This window comes from Platalea leucorodia (genome assembly GCF_965183815.1).
Source record: "Platalea leucorodia genome assembly, chromosome: 24".
NCBI classification, from domain to species: domain Eukaryota; kingdom Metazoa; phylum Chordata; class Aves; order Pelecaniformes; family Threskiornithidae; genus Platalea; species Platalea leucorodia.
The window spans coordinates 1604256-1618456 of NC_138846.1; the positions used below are offsets into that span (position 1 = coordinate 1604256).

Sequence of the window (14201 nt, forward strand, 5' to 3'; positions counted from 1 at the left end):
CTCTTCCAAGCACAATCCCCATTATATTGGTGTCTGAGCTTTCAGCCTTGTGTTGCCTCGGTGTTGTGTGTTTCAGATTTATCTCCATTCCCAGAAGATGTCTTCCTACAGGCAGATGATCAGCTCCCGCTGCCTTGCACCCTGTGAAGTGACCTGCCCACAGCCAATTGCGAATGCCTGGAACCAGCCCTGTATCACGTCCTGTGGCGATTCGAGAGCTGTGATCTACCCACCACCTGTGGTCATGACCTTCCCAGGACCCATTCTCAGCTCCTGCCCTCAGGAGAGCATAGTGGGCAGCTCAGCACCATCCAGCACTGGGAGCTTGTTTGGATCCATGAGCTCTCTGGGTCCCAGTGGCTCCTATGGCTCTAGGAGCTTGTACAATTATGGGAGGTCATATTCTTCCTATGGATCCAGTGGTTATGGTTTTGGGAGCTGCAGACCGTGTTAAATCTGGAGTGAATAAGGAGCACGGAGCAATCACCCAACACGGAGGAAGATGTGCCTCCACAACCCTGTTACTAGCACTGCTTTCCTGGAGCATGAACTGTGCATCTCTGAAAATCGCACTTGCATGTTAATTCTCAAGCTAGCAATTTAATTTAGTTTTCTGGCTATTCTTTCCAGTGGCTCCTGATAATAATGACCTTGAATTAGTTATATCCGTGATCTGTGGCTGGTTGAAAGTGGGACAAGATTGTGTAAGTCTTCCCATACCATGAAAAAGAAAGAGTAATGCATGTGGAATGTATAGTCCTGAAGCAATTCTTTGCTTGCAATCTTTAATGAGGCCCTGGCAATATTTTCCCTGTTTTTCATTCTCAACAAGATCTTTTACTTCTTACTTTCTCATTAAATTATTGTGCATCAAAATTCTGAGCTTTATTGTCTTGTTTTTGTCCACCATTTTTTGTTTATATACCATTCTGGGTGAGCATCAATCTCAATAGTGAAACATGACAGTGTTTGCTTTCTTTCAACGCCTAAAGTTGGAAGGTGACCAGGCCCCTGAAGCAGGAGCAAGCATAATGACTGCCTTCTGCACAGAAGTAACTTCGTGCTAGATAAACATGTTTTGTAACCCTTAAAACGAAGTTTGAAATTTCCTCCAGGACAGGTGTGGTTACAGTGTGTAATTGCTACATGCTAGCAAAGAAAGTTAAACGCATCAGTAACTTTGAAGATCTTCCCTGTGTCTGACTGCTTGCCCGAGGCTCCAATTTAATTACGTCCCCATACATTGGTTTTATGATGTTTTTTTGTTTAAAAATAGCATGTTACCATCTGTGGGTAGAACTTTCCTTTGAAAAGCCAACAGGAATTTTTAGTTGGATGGCAAATCTTTTCTGAAATTCTGTGAATTCTTTGAACTTTCCTATTAATACCTTTAAATTCTTGGCAGCCCCAGTTAAAAGAAATAAGAGAATAATTCTTAAGTCTTCCCTGTAGAGCAACATGTATCTTTCAGGCCAAATAATATTTTCCATCTCTAGAACTTTACACCTAAATTTCAGGATACTCACAGATGATTCTGGATACTGGGCATGTTCATCACTTGTCTTTGTTTAACAGCAACACGGGTCCAGGCGGATCAGTATGTCCTGTAGAGCTGTTTTTCTGGTGATGCAATTTGCATACAATTAGTAGAGCTATTAAGAGGCATTCACCCCGTGCTATGCTTGCAATGCCACCCAGGCCTCTGATGGACCAGACACGGCTCAGCACTTCTGCTCTTCCCCGTGTGAAGGTGCTGCTCCTAGAAATACCAGCAATGCACTGACAAACTCCACAATACTTGAGCAGGCTAATTCCAGGCAAACCCCAGTCTCAGGCTGCAGAAAATTGTTTGGACAGGATCAAGTATGTGGCAATAACTTCAAAGGGTTTGGAGGTGTGACTTCACTTGTAAAACTAGCTGAAATGAGATGAGGCTACACTGAGGCAGCCAGGCAACACCTCTTTCTTGTCAGGATGTGTCTGAAGGCTTTGTCTTGTTTTCATGCTTCCTCTGTCTCCAATGCACTGCATGATTATTCTTGGAGTCACTAGGATGCTGTCAAAAAAACAGTACTTACTTGTGCAGGTATGCAGAGCACTAAAGCAACCAGATCAGGTATTTTCAAGACGCATCACTATGGTGTTAATCACTACAGAAGCCCTCTTTTCAAGATTTTTGTTTTCATCCCACACAGAACAGTAGAATTACATCAATCCTTTTCTCAACCTGTCTTGCTGCACCTCTGCGCCGGACTTGCAATAGCAGCCAGTTTCTCCTGCTGCTGTGAAAGGGTGCAGTCAGACATCCCTCAGTGTGGATGTTGTCAGCATACCTGGATGAAGCTGCTCTGCCTACGTACTTGTTCTGCTACAGAAAAGGCACACGTGGGAGCCAGAAGCTAGAGCCTGGACTATGAACAGATCACTGCAGTGTGTATTAATTGATCAATGAACTCTACTGACTTTGAAGGGTGCTTGAAGACATAGCACTCCACAACATGATTATTTGGTAAAGTGACCTGCAGAGACTGTCCCTTGGAGAGCAGAAACTGCAAAATTTGCTTTGCTGATTCTCATCTGCCAGCCTGAATTTGCATGTTATGACCATGGACCAGAGCAAACACCAAAGAACCGTTCTTTAACCACCTTCTATTGTTCTGTACTGCTCCTGACCATCAGCAATCTGCCGCTTCCCAAACGCGCAGCAGGCTGAACTTGGATTACACTTTCCTGTAAGTGTAATCACAGACGAACACGGTAGAAGATAAGAGAACTGATTTCCGTGGCGGACCCAGTGCATCTCAGGTCACACCACATGCAGATACAAGATGGGAGGAACACCAGCTGCTGTTTATCATGATAATCTGGAAGCAGCGCTGAGATCTTGACAGTTTATTGGCCACTGCAGCATGGGGACCACGTCTGACTGTGAGGTCTCCTGCAGTTCTCGGTCAGACATGGGAAGTCCAGGCTGACAGCTAGCACCCGCAACTCGGACTCCCGTTCCTCCTGTCAGTGAAACAAGTAATTACCAAGAACAGGAAGCAACAATAAATGAAATCACTGTCTCATCTTGAACTATAAGGGTCACTACACTCTCCTCTCTCTTGTCTAAATGTGCTCTCAGCATATGTTTATATCCTAGTACAAGGTAACATTATTGGTAAATGAGATGCAATCAGAAGCTGATTCATAAAGATGTTGCAAACACATCCTGAAGTATGTCCTCCCCACGCACTAGATTACAGTTCAAGACAGGTATCTGTGGGAGTTAAGTCTTTCATGTTTGATTTAAATAGGTGGATTCGCTAAATATTTAGTCACTACTAAAGCCTAATGGTTTTTTATGTGGTTCAGACTAACACCACTGGTAAATAGCCTGCAGGCACAATGGCTCAACATAACAGAACCAGAAATATGCCCTGCCGAATGCCAGCTTCCTTCCAGGGTTTGATTCTGGAGGAATTAGCAAAGTGACTGCTTGCAGGCTACCCTTTATCAGTTTTGCACCTGGAGGATCTGAACTTGAATGTTTCAGATGTTTTAATAAAACGGCTCTATCAGAGAAAACTGAAGAAAGGAATCTTTTTTTAGCTCATTCTCCCCTTTTACTTAGAAAACAAATTATAATAAGCCGTCTTGAATCCTTAGGTATCTGTTTTTTGGAAGATGTCCCTGCCCACGGCAGGGGGGTTGGACTAGGCAATCCTTAAAAGTTCTTTCCAACCCAAACCATTCCTTGATTCCATGATTCTATGACCTGTTAAATTTCCTATGATGTCCTGTATACTACTGGCCATGCCATACAGTCTTTCAGATAAAATAAGCAGAAGTCCATGAAAACATGTCCGATTGAGTGATCACCTCATTTTTAGAGTTGTGTCTGAAAAGAAAGGATATTTTCGATTTTAAAGACCATGATTATTGACTCACATAGCAGTCAGAGTACTGACCCAGATTACAGGCAAATTTGAATATTAGCATGGAAGTCAGCATTACTGAAATTCTCCTGAGTGTATGTGCTCCTTATCTGCTGCTATTTTCCTCTTTTCCTAAATGAGATGAGAGTAACAGTGAAAAGCAAACCTGAAGCTAACCAGTGGAATAGAAAACTGGAAACAGAGACCATATGTCAGTTGTTAGATGGGGATATCAGAGAGAGGAATTCAGTTCTGGGCTTTGCCAAGGATTCCTTTGTCTCCCGGGGAAAATATTTACTAATGTTTTTATCAGTATGGAAAACACGGCCTTTAATCTCTGTATAAAAGATACCTATCTGCAAAAAAGGGAAAAAAGCAATGATGCTCATGCTTTGCTTGTCTTGTCTATTTACTCTGAAAGCACTTGAGGGCAGGGATTGGCTTTATTCTTTGTTTGCACAGCACTGAACATGCCTTGTGTGTAGCTTCATTATAATTTGAATTGGCTTTATTACCAGAAGCTTAGAAGCACTGAGTCTCTGCTGCTCCTGATGCTTACTGTACTACAGCCATTTCTTAGAGGGAACGGGGATTATTTCTCTTTCTGACTGGGGTGGAAAGGCTGATGACGGCAAGGAGGAATAAGTATTAGCTGCTTGGGACGTCTGGAGTTTATATACTGCTGAGCAATGTCAGTGCTGTAGATTGAGCATTTTAGCTGTGAATTTATAGGTGCAAATTTACATTTGGAAAGTACTCTGCTGGGCACCACCTTGTGGCATCTGTGGTCATGCTGGGCTCAACATGGAAACCCACAATTCTCTGTTTGGATGCTCATGGAAAGGCCCCACTGAAATAATGTTTAAATAACAGGGGTACTATGTTATTTTAAACTTTTCTTATCTTCAAAGCATGGAAAGCTGCTAGTCAGGAGTGTCATTACACAAACATTTTTGACACCATCTAAATTCAATCTGTGCTAAAATGTTCTGCAGTACTACTGCTCAGTTAGCAGCTTGGTCCTGCCGTGGGAAGATAGCCCCCAGGACAGGCTGTGGAGGAAGGAAGGAAGGGAAACCAGGAGGCTGCTGTGTGATGCTACAAAATTTTAATGAGCAAGAAATGCCTATGTTTGCAAAGCAAGATATCAAAGAATATGAAAAAACTGTTTCCAGACAATTTCAGAGAATGTTCAACAAATGTCCTGCTCAGAGATATTGCTGTCCTCAACTGGCTTTCTTCTGTCTGTTGTGCAACTACTGATGAAGATACTTGTCATTATGAGTGATGTCCATATGGAATATGCTGCCCCACAATGCTTAAAAATATGGGAAAGCTGGAACAGGCAATAACAGTGAACAACAAACTCGAAACTGAAGGGTAAACAAAAGTAGAAGATCAGAAATGCTAAGTGGCAGTAGCTCCATTGCAGGGCTGCAGGAACGCTGAACCCCCATCCTCATTGCTCTGCATTTGGGCCTTCATGCGTGGCTCTTCTGAGACCTCTCTGCTGCCTTTAGCAGGGCCCACAGCTGCTGCGGAGGAACCGGCTGTACCGGCGGGAGGAGTACGGGCTGCAGTACCCACTGCCAAGCGTGGAGAGGGCTGAACTCCCATATCCATACTGGGCCCCATATCCCAGAGAGCCCCCATAACCGTAGAGGCTCCCAGAGCCATAGAGGCCCCCCAGCCCCAGGGAGCCCCCGAAGGCGGGGGCTCCGGAGGAGCCCACCACGGCTTGCTGGGGGAAGGAGCTGAGGATGGGGCCGGGGAAGGTGACGACAACAGGGGGCGGCTGGATCAGGGCCGTGGAGTCAGGGCACTGGCGGACACATGGCTCATTACAGCTGTTAGCGACGGGCTGGGGGCAGGCGATGCTGCTGGTGGTGGGGCACAGGTCGTAGCAAGACATTTCTTTGCAGGGATAAAGGCGATCCTGAAACACAGAACACAGAGCTGCGTAAAAACAAAGCACAAGACCTACTGGAACAACAGGTCAAGGTTTGGTGCTGGGTTGTCGGGGAATAGGCAAAATGATCACCAGATGCATAAGCAAAATGGATGACATTGTTCACAAACTTTCCTGTCAATCAGCATTGCTCTGATCTTCCCCATCCAGTAATCCCTGCACTTGTCACACCCACCAAGCCTTCTGAAATTGCTGCTTCTTCTTTTTTTTTTTTTTTTTGTAATTCACATTCGCTCCCAGAGGAACAGAGTGTCAGCAGCACATTTTTTACTAAAACACCAGTGCTCCTCCCTGGTGAATGTGGGTTGAGAGCCAGGAGCTGCAGGAGCTACACCAGAGCTGACCTCCTCGTTACACCGAATGGGACAGAAGCAGTTTTTGTCTTGGGAGAGATGGGATGGAATCAAGAACCCAGCACTGCTTTAACCACACATTTCCTCCTCCTTTCCTGGTCTCTGTTTCTTTTCAAGCTCTTTGGGGTAATATACTTTCAGTTGTTCCCTTTTAGTTCTACGTTTTCTTAATCTCTGTAATCCCTCTGGTAAAACCCCCAAAGCATTTGAGCCTGAGGATAGATTAATATACTTGATGTAATAAGTAAATATACCTATAAAATATTTCTATCCAAATATTTCTTGGCATAGCAGTGTAATTTCATATAGAGTGTGGAGCAGGCTGGTAAAATGTAAGGAGCCAATTTCTTTCATCAGATAAATATACAGCTTGCAAACTGCCATTTCAGCTAAACGTCTGGTCACAAAACCTTGTGGCTTAGCACTTTTTCCAGTAAAAAAAGGGGAAATACTATTTTGTTGATAAAGTAGCCCTGAAATGCAGAGAATCAAATCACTGAACTCAGTGTATCTGAACAGCTAATCTGAATCTGGATTTACAGACATATGACAAACACACTGGATCAGACACTGGTTTTCTTCCCTTATTATTGTCCCTGGTGAAAATAACTAGGGTTTAAAATAAGCAGGATTTAGTTTTAACCTACCCATAAAAGCTAAATTCAAGCTAGGATTATTCTGCAATAAAATTCCCGCGTAGATAATGCTCTTTCTTCAGCTGGGTCATTAAACAGCTTAGGATACGGCCATGTCTCTCTGATTCAGTCATTAACTGAAATGGTACAGGAAAATTCTGTATTTTAAAGCTTATGCCATCCTACATTTTCAATCTGCTAACAGTACAAGGATGCCCAAATATGAATTACAGTGAAATAAATGCCTAAAACCTTGGTCTTGACTACTAAAGCCTACCAGTAACACAACTTACCAACATACTGAAAAAAGAAAGGAGGGAAAAAGAAAGAGAATCAAAGATTAGTCCTAAAAACTCTAATGTCGTAGCAGCGAACAGTATTCTAAGCTCCAGTGCAAAGGCATTCTGGCATTTAGAAAGAAACGAAATGGCATCAGACTTACCTGATGTAGAGCAGAGTACACAGGAGATGGAGATGGAATAGGTCTGCATACCTGCCCCTTTTATACGGTGCTTCAGATTGCCTGGGGGGTCTGAGGCACACTGTACACATGAAGTCATAATCACCAACCAGCCCAAATTTGAAGCACATATAACTTCCCAAAGTGATGAAACTGTTTTCGCTTGCTGTTTGCAAAATCATCCTAAATCTCTGAATAGCATGATATGCACATTCCAGCTCCCGGTTCTCTTTCATCTTGAAGCCTAATTGACCAGCTTCATTGCTGGTATCATTCCACCCTGCTCACTGGCATTGCAGGAGGAATTAAACTGGTTCTGTTTATTTAGCACTTCCTTCATTATCTTCCCATAGTGATTTTAATCAGAGCTATAACCTGCTGTCATACACATGTTTGTATTTAAGTGCTTTAGATCTAGGCTGTAATCTAATCTACTCACACATTTTGCAATGAAAAGTGCAGTGAAGTGGAAGACACCTTCTGATCCTTTTCCCACCCACAGCCACAAAACATGAGAGAGGTCCCGTACCTATGGTAATCATGGACTTTGTCTAATGGCCTTTGATTTAGGTATTCTGAATTTTCCTTGCTGCTTGGCAAGACCAGCAGAAAACATAGTATTTTGGTACCTGAAACTGTGTTTAAACCAAAGGCCAAAGTTTTCTCTGAAGGAATATCAGTATATTTTTCCTTATTTTTCGCCTGGAATCTACAAAGGCACACAGAGCTTATCTCACAGGTTCAGCAATGTAGAATGGCTGCAAATGCAAACAGATTAATAGTTACTAGCTACTCTGTATTGACATTGCACAGCTCTGAAGGAAGACATAACACAAAACAGTAGTGAAGCAGGTGCAAATTTCTCAGTGTCTTTGTGAAATTACATGTTTCTGTCCACAACTGCACTCATTCAGTCTATATCTTCTCTTTCTTTTTGTTCATAGGATGGAGTGTAGTTTGCCCTTAGATCTACTCCTTCACCTTACAAAGGAATTGAACCAAAGTTTCTCTGGAGGATGTCACAGAACAAGTTTTTGAGTGCTTCCTTCCCAGACTTACTGGGTAAGTGGCAGGCAAAGCAATGGAATTATTTGAGGAATAGTTATTGCAACAATGGATTTTTTTCCTCTTCTTTCTTTGCTGACTAGCAGGACATCACCTGCAGAGTGCATGTTGTTGCAGAGCCCAGTTTTGACCGCCAAGATCTCAAGCGACTTGTCACTTGAAATTACTCAGGCTTCCCCAATACTTAGTGGGGAGGGACAAGAATTTCTGCAAGACAATTCATCCTGTCTCAGACGCTTGCCTTACCAGAATTGGCATCACCCTCAAAACATAACAATTTTGCTTTCATTGACTATGGAGACAGTCAACAAGCTCAACTGAAACACCCAGCTTTTAAACAGGGACGGTTTGATGAGATGTGTCCCACCTATATTCCCATATTCTGAAATTCTGGGTAATAAACAGCGTTCCAGCCTCAGAAATCCTCATTTGCCTATGCTTCAGTTGTTTGTCAAATAATAAACACTGCAACATTTCTATGAGAAGTTATACTTAAATTATGAAGTTCTTTTTTCCAGACTTTGAGATGGCCCTAGGGGATCACAAGAGCAATAATACTCACTAAGGTTGTTCAAATATTTTTTGTGTGTGTTTTTAAGCACTTCCCAAACCCTCCTTAGTAGTTTACGTATGAAGTGGTGCATCATTATCGTAATGTAAGTATGTGGTTGGCCTCAAGCAGCCCAGCATTTTGAAATATATTTATTAAATTGTACTGGTCAAGAGCACTCTTCCTGTTCCCTTTACCAGCTCATGATTTCTAGCCTTAGGATTTCAGTTGATTTTCTTTTATAATTTAGGTTTTCGTTTATTTGTTTAAATTTGTGTATAAGCTCCTTCAGTGCTGATATTATATTAATTCACAACCCCTTCAGTGTCTGTAGCACAAAGATCTGCAACATCTGCCTCTGTCCTCATGTTTTGAAACCCTTTCCTAGGACTTCCCTAGTCTAACTGTGAGTGATCTACCTTTCTTCTGTGTTTTAAACATATGCTCAGCTTCCCAAAAAAATGTATTTAACAAGTTGCCTGTAATCTGGCTAAGAAACTGTTTACCTTTGTTGTGACCAATGAATTTACCTCTAAAATGTGAAGAAACCATACAACTGGGCAGTCTGGGAGGCAAGACATGGGTCTGGATGATTTTCAAAAGTACTTTGCAATGTATCTTTTGATTTTTCCCCTGAAAAGTGCAGGATGGTCCTGTCCAAATCTTAATTCCAACTTCATGTAAGGGTTGCTGATTTCACAAGAAAGACACCATGTTTTGTATCAATTATGCTTTATCTAGCATGGGTAAGGAAGGATGGAAAGAAAACCTGCATATGAAAGCAGATGACAATTATGATTCACATTTGAGCCACCATCATTACGTCAACCAGTAAAAGAAGAGGTAAATAAAGCAAGCCAGCATAATTCCTCCTGTCATTCTAATGTATTTAATGGAATGTTACCAGGAAAGAATCTTTCCAATTAAGTACTAAGATGAAAGAAATATTTGTTTTGTAATTTGCATTTCATGCAGCATGAGAATTTGGATCAACTAATAAACATAAATATTGAGCAAAACTGTTTCATCATTTTGAGGTGAACCATGTGTGATAAATGTGGGCTGATGTTAATGGAAGTCTCAGGTTCTTCAGGCCGTTTGAGGAAATACATAAAAAGTCCCTCCTGAAAACTGCCTTGTGTTTACTTCTCTTGCCGCCTTCTTCCCAGAGACAGCTATTTTCTAGGTATCTACTTGATACTGTTGATACCTGAACTGTTCTTTTTCTGTAAATTTAAATTAGTCCTCTTTCATCATTTATGAGGAGGCAATGTTATATGCAGGTTTTAAGGGGTAAGCCGGTATTTTCCACAATGGATTGTATGGGAGCTGTCAGCTCACCACTAGTTCAGATCTCAGGGTTATAATCTGCCAAACAGATACCAAAACCCCAGACTGTAGTCCCACAAACTGCTCTGTGTGCCTGCACCACAAAGGCCTCAGTCACAGCCATGTTTAGCCAAGGTTATGCCCTCTTCATAGTTAATTACTTGGTGTTCCCGTTACTGTTTCAAATTAATTTGTATGGAAGAAAGCCAAAGCTTGAAAGGGATGTAAGCAAAGCTTCCTTACTCACAGCAAGAAGAGCCTCCAGGGTGTTAGAAATCAAGGGAGCCTTTGGGCAGTTCATTCAATAATGCATAGCATCAGGATTTGTACATCAAACTTGAGACGTGTAACTGACTTTTATCAGAGACAAGTTTTAGGATAAGAGCAACCATTTGTCTGAGGAAGCATGTGACCTTCTATATTCCTGTGTTGCCACTAAGAAATGATTAACCACCACTTAAAAATCATTTTTCTTACAGGGTTTATACAAATTCGAGGAATTACATCAACAGCAGCAAGTAGATCTTGGTGGGGTAGCTACAATTAGGTGGGATGGATCTGGAACTAAACTAGCGTTGCAGAGTATCCAGACTGCTGTGCCTTCCCCATTTCCATGAGATCTAAGCTTTTCTTCCTGTTCCAGGGGCATTTGTGTTGTGTTAGGCTTACACTTAGTCATATTTTCAGTTGGGCAATTCATGCCCAGCACCAGCGCCAATAGCTGCGAGGAGCTGACTGCCCTGACCTGAGGGCAGTGGCTCAGCCACCATCCACTGTCATCACCTTGCCAGCCCGGATGCTTAGGTCCTTCAGGACAGCATAGCGGGATCTCTGTTAGCACCCATACTTAAGGGCTTCTTTTGTTATGGTAGTCTTTACCACAACAGATTTTCTTACAGATTTTCAGGTCCTGGCAGCAAGTTGAACATCCCTTCTGGCTGTTGTTTTGATGCTGGATACCACTGTGGATGTTGTGGGTCTTGCTGGAAGAGCTATTCAATTTACCAGAGACAACTAAATAAAAACAAATAAAAGGCAGATTTATAGCTGACTTTTTAGGTAATGAGTGCTGAGAAGTGTGCTGTATACACTGTCCAGTTACAGAGAGTGGAGCTGGGCATGCACAGCAGCTCTTGCCTTTCTTTCTTCATATCTGCCTTCAGTTTCTGGTCAGATGTTCTCTGAACACTTACATTACGCTCAGCCATACTTCTTACCGTAGTAAAATATGTAGCCTAAGATCTTTTGGCAGCTGAACCACATAAAGAAAACCATCTTGCGAGATAAGCATCTGCTCAAATCAGGAGATGGTTACATGCTTTACTGATAAGCTAAAAAGATGTGCCATGTATGGTGCAGTGTTTTTGTTTGGTTTTAGGCTAGCTATATAATATTTACACAAATTCTATTTCTATTTAATATATACATAACTTAAACAGAACCAAAGCAGTCCCAAACCCAGGAACTCAATCAGATATACTGTGAAATTATGCACATGGTCCTTACTGTGGTTTTGAAGAAGTGTCATCTGCACACAGCCAGAATTTTGGAGAGTGAGACAATTTAATAGCATGGATCTAGGCTAGCCTCTGCTAGAGAAACACAGAATCGGAAATTCATTTTATATCAGTCACCAACCTTCCATTAAGAGTTGTGGTGGTGAAATTATTTGTACAACATTGGATTAGAAGTCTGCAGTGGAATCAGCGAGAGCTTAACTTTCAGAGTGTGAACAGTCACTTATAGTTCAAAGAATTATCTCACAAACTTATGAATGGGGAGTTTAATAAAGTAATGTGCAGAGAAAGCTGCTGTTCATCTATGGCCAGCATATTGTGACCATGTTTTTGCAATTCAGTGGTGAAACGTGCCTAGCAAGGGCTCCTCATGGAGACTTTCGCTATGTGGGCAGTGTTTGCACAATACTATTGCAGCTGTATGTACAACAAGCAGCTTTATCCAGAAAAGTTGGCAAGTTCCGAATGGTTGAGAACACAAAATCACAACACACTTATTTTAAATGATGCAACAGAATTTTAATGAGAATGAAAAGAACAAAAATATATTGCAATATCAAGAATGTATATCCAAGATGTCAGAGTCAAAAGCATTTTGAAAGACACTGTTAAATGTCTCACTGCATTCAGTCACAAGTATGATAAAGTAGAAGATAACAAGGAATTGAACCCATGAAGATATCAGGAAAGAATTCAAAGGAAAAAAGGAGAGGTGCGGAGTATGCAGAAGGCACTGCACTGAACAGGATTTGTGACTGCTTTCACAAAGCTGTCACTCATCTGCTCACTGGTGAATCTGCATTTTGTTTCTCACTTGTACATTATTCAGTGGATTTTCCTGTTGTGTTTAGCAGGGCCCGCAGCTGCCAAGGCCGTACCCATTGTGCCAGTAGGAGTAAGGGTTGCAATAGGCAGAACCATAGGGCCTACCATAGCCATAGAGACCCCTGTAACCAAGAGAGCTCCCATAGCCGTACAGACCCCCGTAGCCCAGGGAGCCGTAGCCCCCATAGCCATACAGACCCCCGTAGCCCAGGGAGCCGTAGCCCAGGGAGCCATAGCCCCCATAGCCCCCAAGGACAGGGGCTCCAGAGGATCCCACAACTGACTCCTGGGGGAAAGAGCTCAGGATGGGGCCGGGGAAGGTGACGACGACTGGAGGCGGCTGGATCACAGTCGTGGAGTCAGGGCACTGACGGACACACGGCTCGTTGCAGCTGTCAGCGAGGGGCTGGGGGCGGTAGACGCCGCAGGCAGAGGTGGAGCACAAGTCGTAGCAAGACATCTTGCAGGGGTGGAGGTAAGCTACAACACACACTGATGAGTAAAGGAAAGGCACAAATTAAATGGGAAAAAGAGTTTGGAAGTTGGACGCATGGACTAGAACAATGGCTTTATCTTTTAGGTCTTGATTGTCCTTCCTTCTCTTCAGTATTTTTCATGAGACATCTCTCCCTTGTAAATCAGCATTGCCCAGATTGCACACTGAGCAGTCATCTCTTCTATGGTCTCATTCCTAATTTCTTATACTTGGATCCCTTTAAGAAGTAGTTCTTTGTTCTATCCCACTGTCAAACACTGCAAAAATACTATCCAACACTTTATTTTGCAAATTACTTCCACTATACTTTGCAGCCACTCATAGAATGTCTATGTCTACAAGGTTGTTTCAGGTTTGTTTTCTGCTAGCAAAAACAAAGCAGTGTAACTTAACAACCAGAAAAGCTCACATGGTAAATTAAAGGGTAGCTGGAAGAACAATGCTGGCCTATCGACTTGTAGCGTGCTTCCAGAAGCAATAGCTAAAATCATGCTGCCAGTACGCTGAACCTGCTATAAACATGGATTAAATAAGGCATTCCCCGCTCTGATGTGCTTGCAAAGTAGCTTGAGATTCACAAGATGGGTGAAAAGATTACTTGTCTGATTTCCCAGATGAGAAACTAGTACACTCAGATAACTAGGGCTAGGTTTCTACTGCAGATAAGTGTGCTGGGATCTGAGCCCTTCAGGAAGATTCTCACCATAGGATCTGTTCCAATCTAAAAGAAAACCCATGGAAGGACTAGGAACCAGTACTGCCTGTGAACATTTTTTTTCCCTACTAGAACCAATAAAATACTAGACTAGAAGTGACTTCTGGAGGTCATTTAGTCCAACTCCCTGCTAAAAGCAAGGACAATGTAAAGGGTAGGTTAGGATTTCCTAGTTTCATCTCTGTTTTCCAATACTTCTTTAGACAATACTTCTATATTCTTTTTCGTTAAGCTTGTCCCCTCAAGAAATACATACATACACATAGACACATATTAAAAACTTCCATGCAAAATCCTTAAAAAATCCCTAGTGATTGAATAAGTCTCCTGCTGATGTTTTGGAAACTGCTTTGATAGCTCTAACTTG

The 14201-nt window shown here is 42.3% G+C and overlaps 3 protein-coding genes across 3 annotated transcripts; 1 reads left to right on the top strand and 2 right to left on the bottom strand.

The window, feature by feature from the left end:
• Positions 1 to 97: 97 nt before the first annotated feature.
• On the top strand, positions 98 to 454 carry LOC309600566 (feather keratin B-4-like; the record flags this gene model as incomplete). The annotated part of the gene is made up of 1 exon (XM_082332966.1): positions 98 to 454. One exon carries the CDS (start codon positions 98 to 100, stop codon positions 452 to 454), a length of 357 nt encoding a protein of 118 aa, XP_082189092.1.
• A 4982-nt stretch (positions 455 to 5436) lies between these two features.
• LOC309600524 (scale keratin-like) lies at positions 5437 to 5832 on the bottom strand (the record flags this gene model as incomplete). The annotated part of the gene is made up of 1 exon (XM_082332923.1): positions 5437 to 5832. The coding sequence occupies one exon, from the start codon at positions 5830 to 5832 to the stop codon at positions 5437 to 5439; it is 396 nt and encodes a 131-aa protein (XP_082189049.1).
• Positions 5833 to 12645: 6813 nt separating this feature from the next.
• On the bottom strand, positions 12646 to 13083 carry LOC309600520 (scale keratin-like; the record flags this gene model as incomplete). The annotated part of the gene is made up of 1 exon (XM_082332919.1): positions 12646 to 13083. The coding sequence occupies one exon, from the start codon at positions 13081 to 13083 to the stop codon at positions 12646 to 12648; it is 438 nt and encodes a 145-aa protein (XP_082189045.1).
• Between the last annotated feature and the right edge of the window lie 1118 nt (positions 13084 to 14201).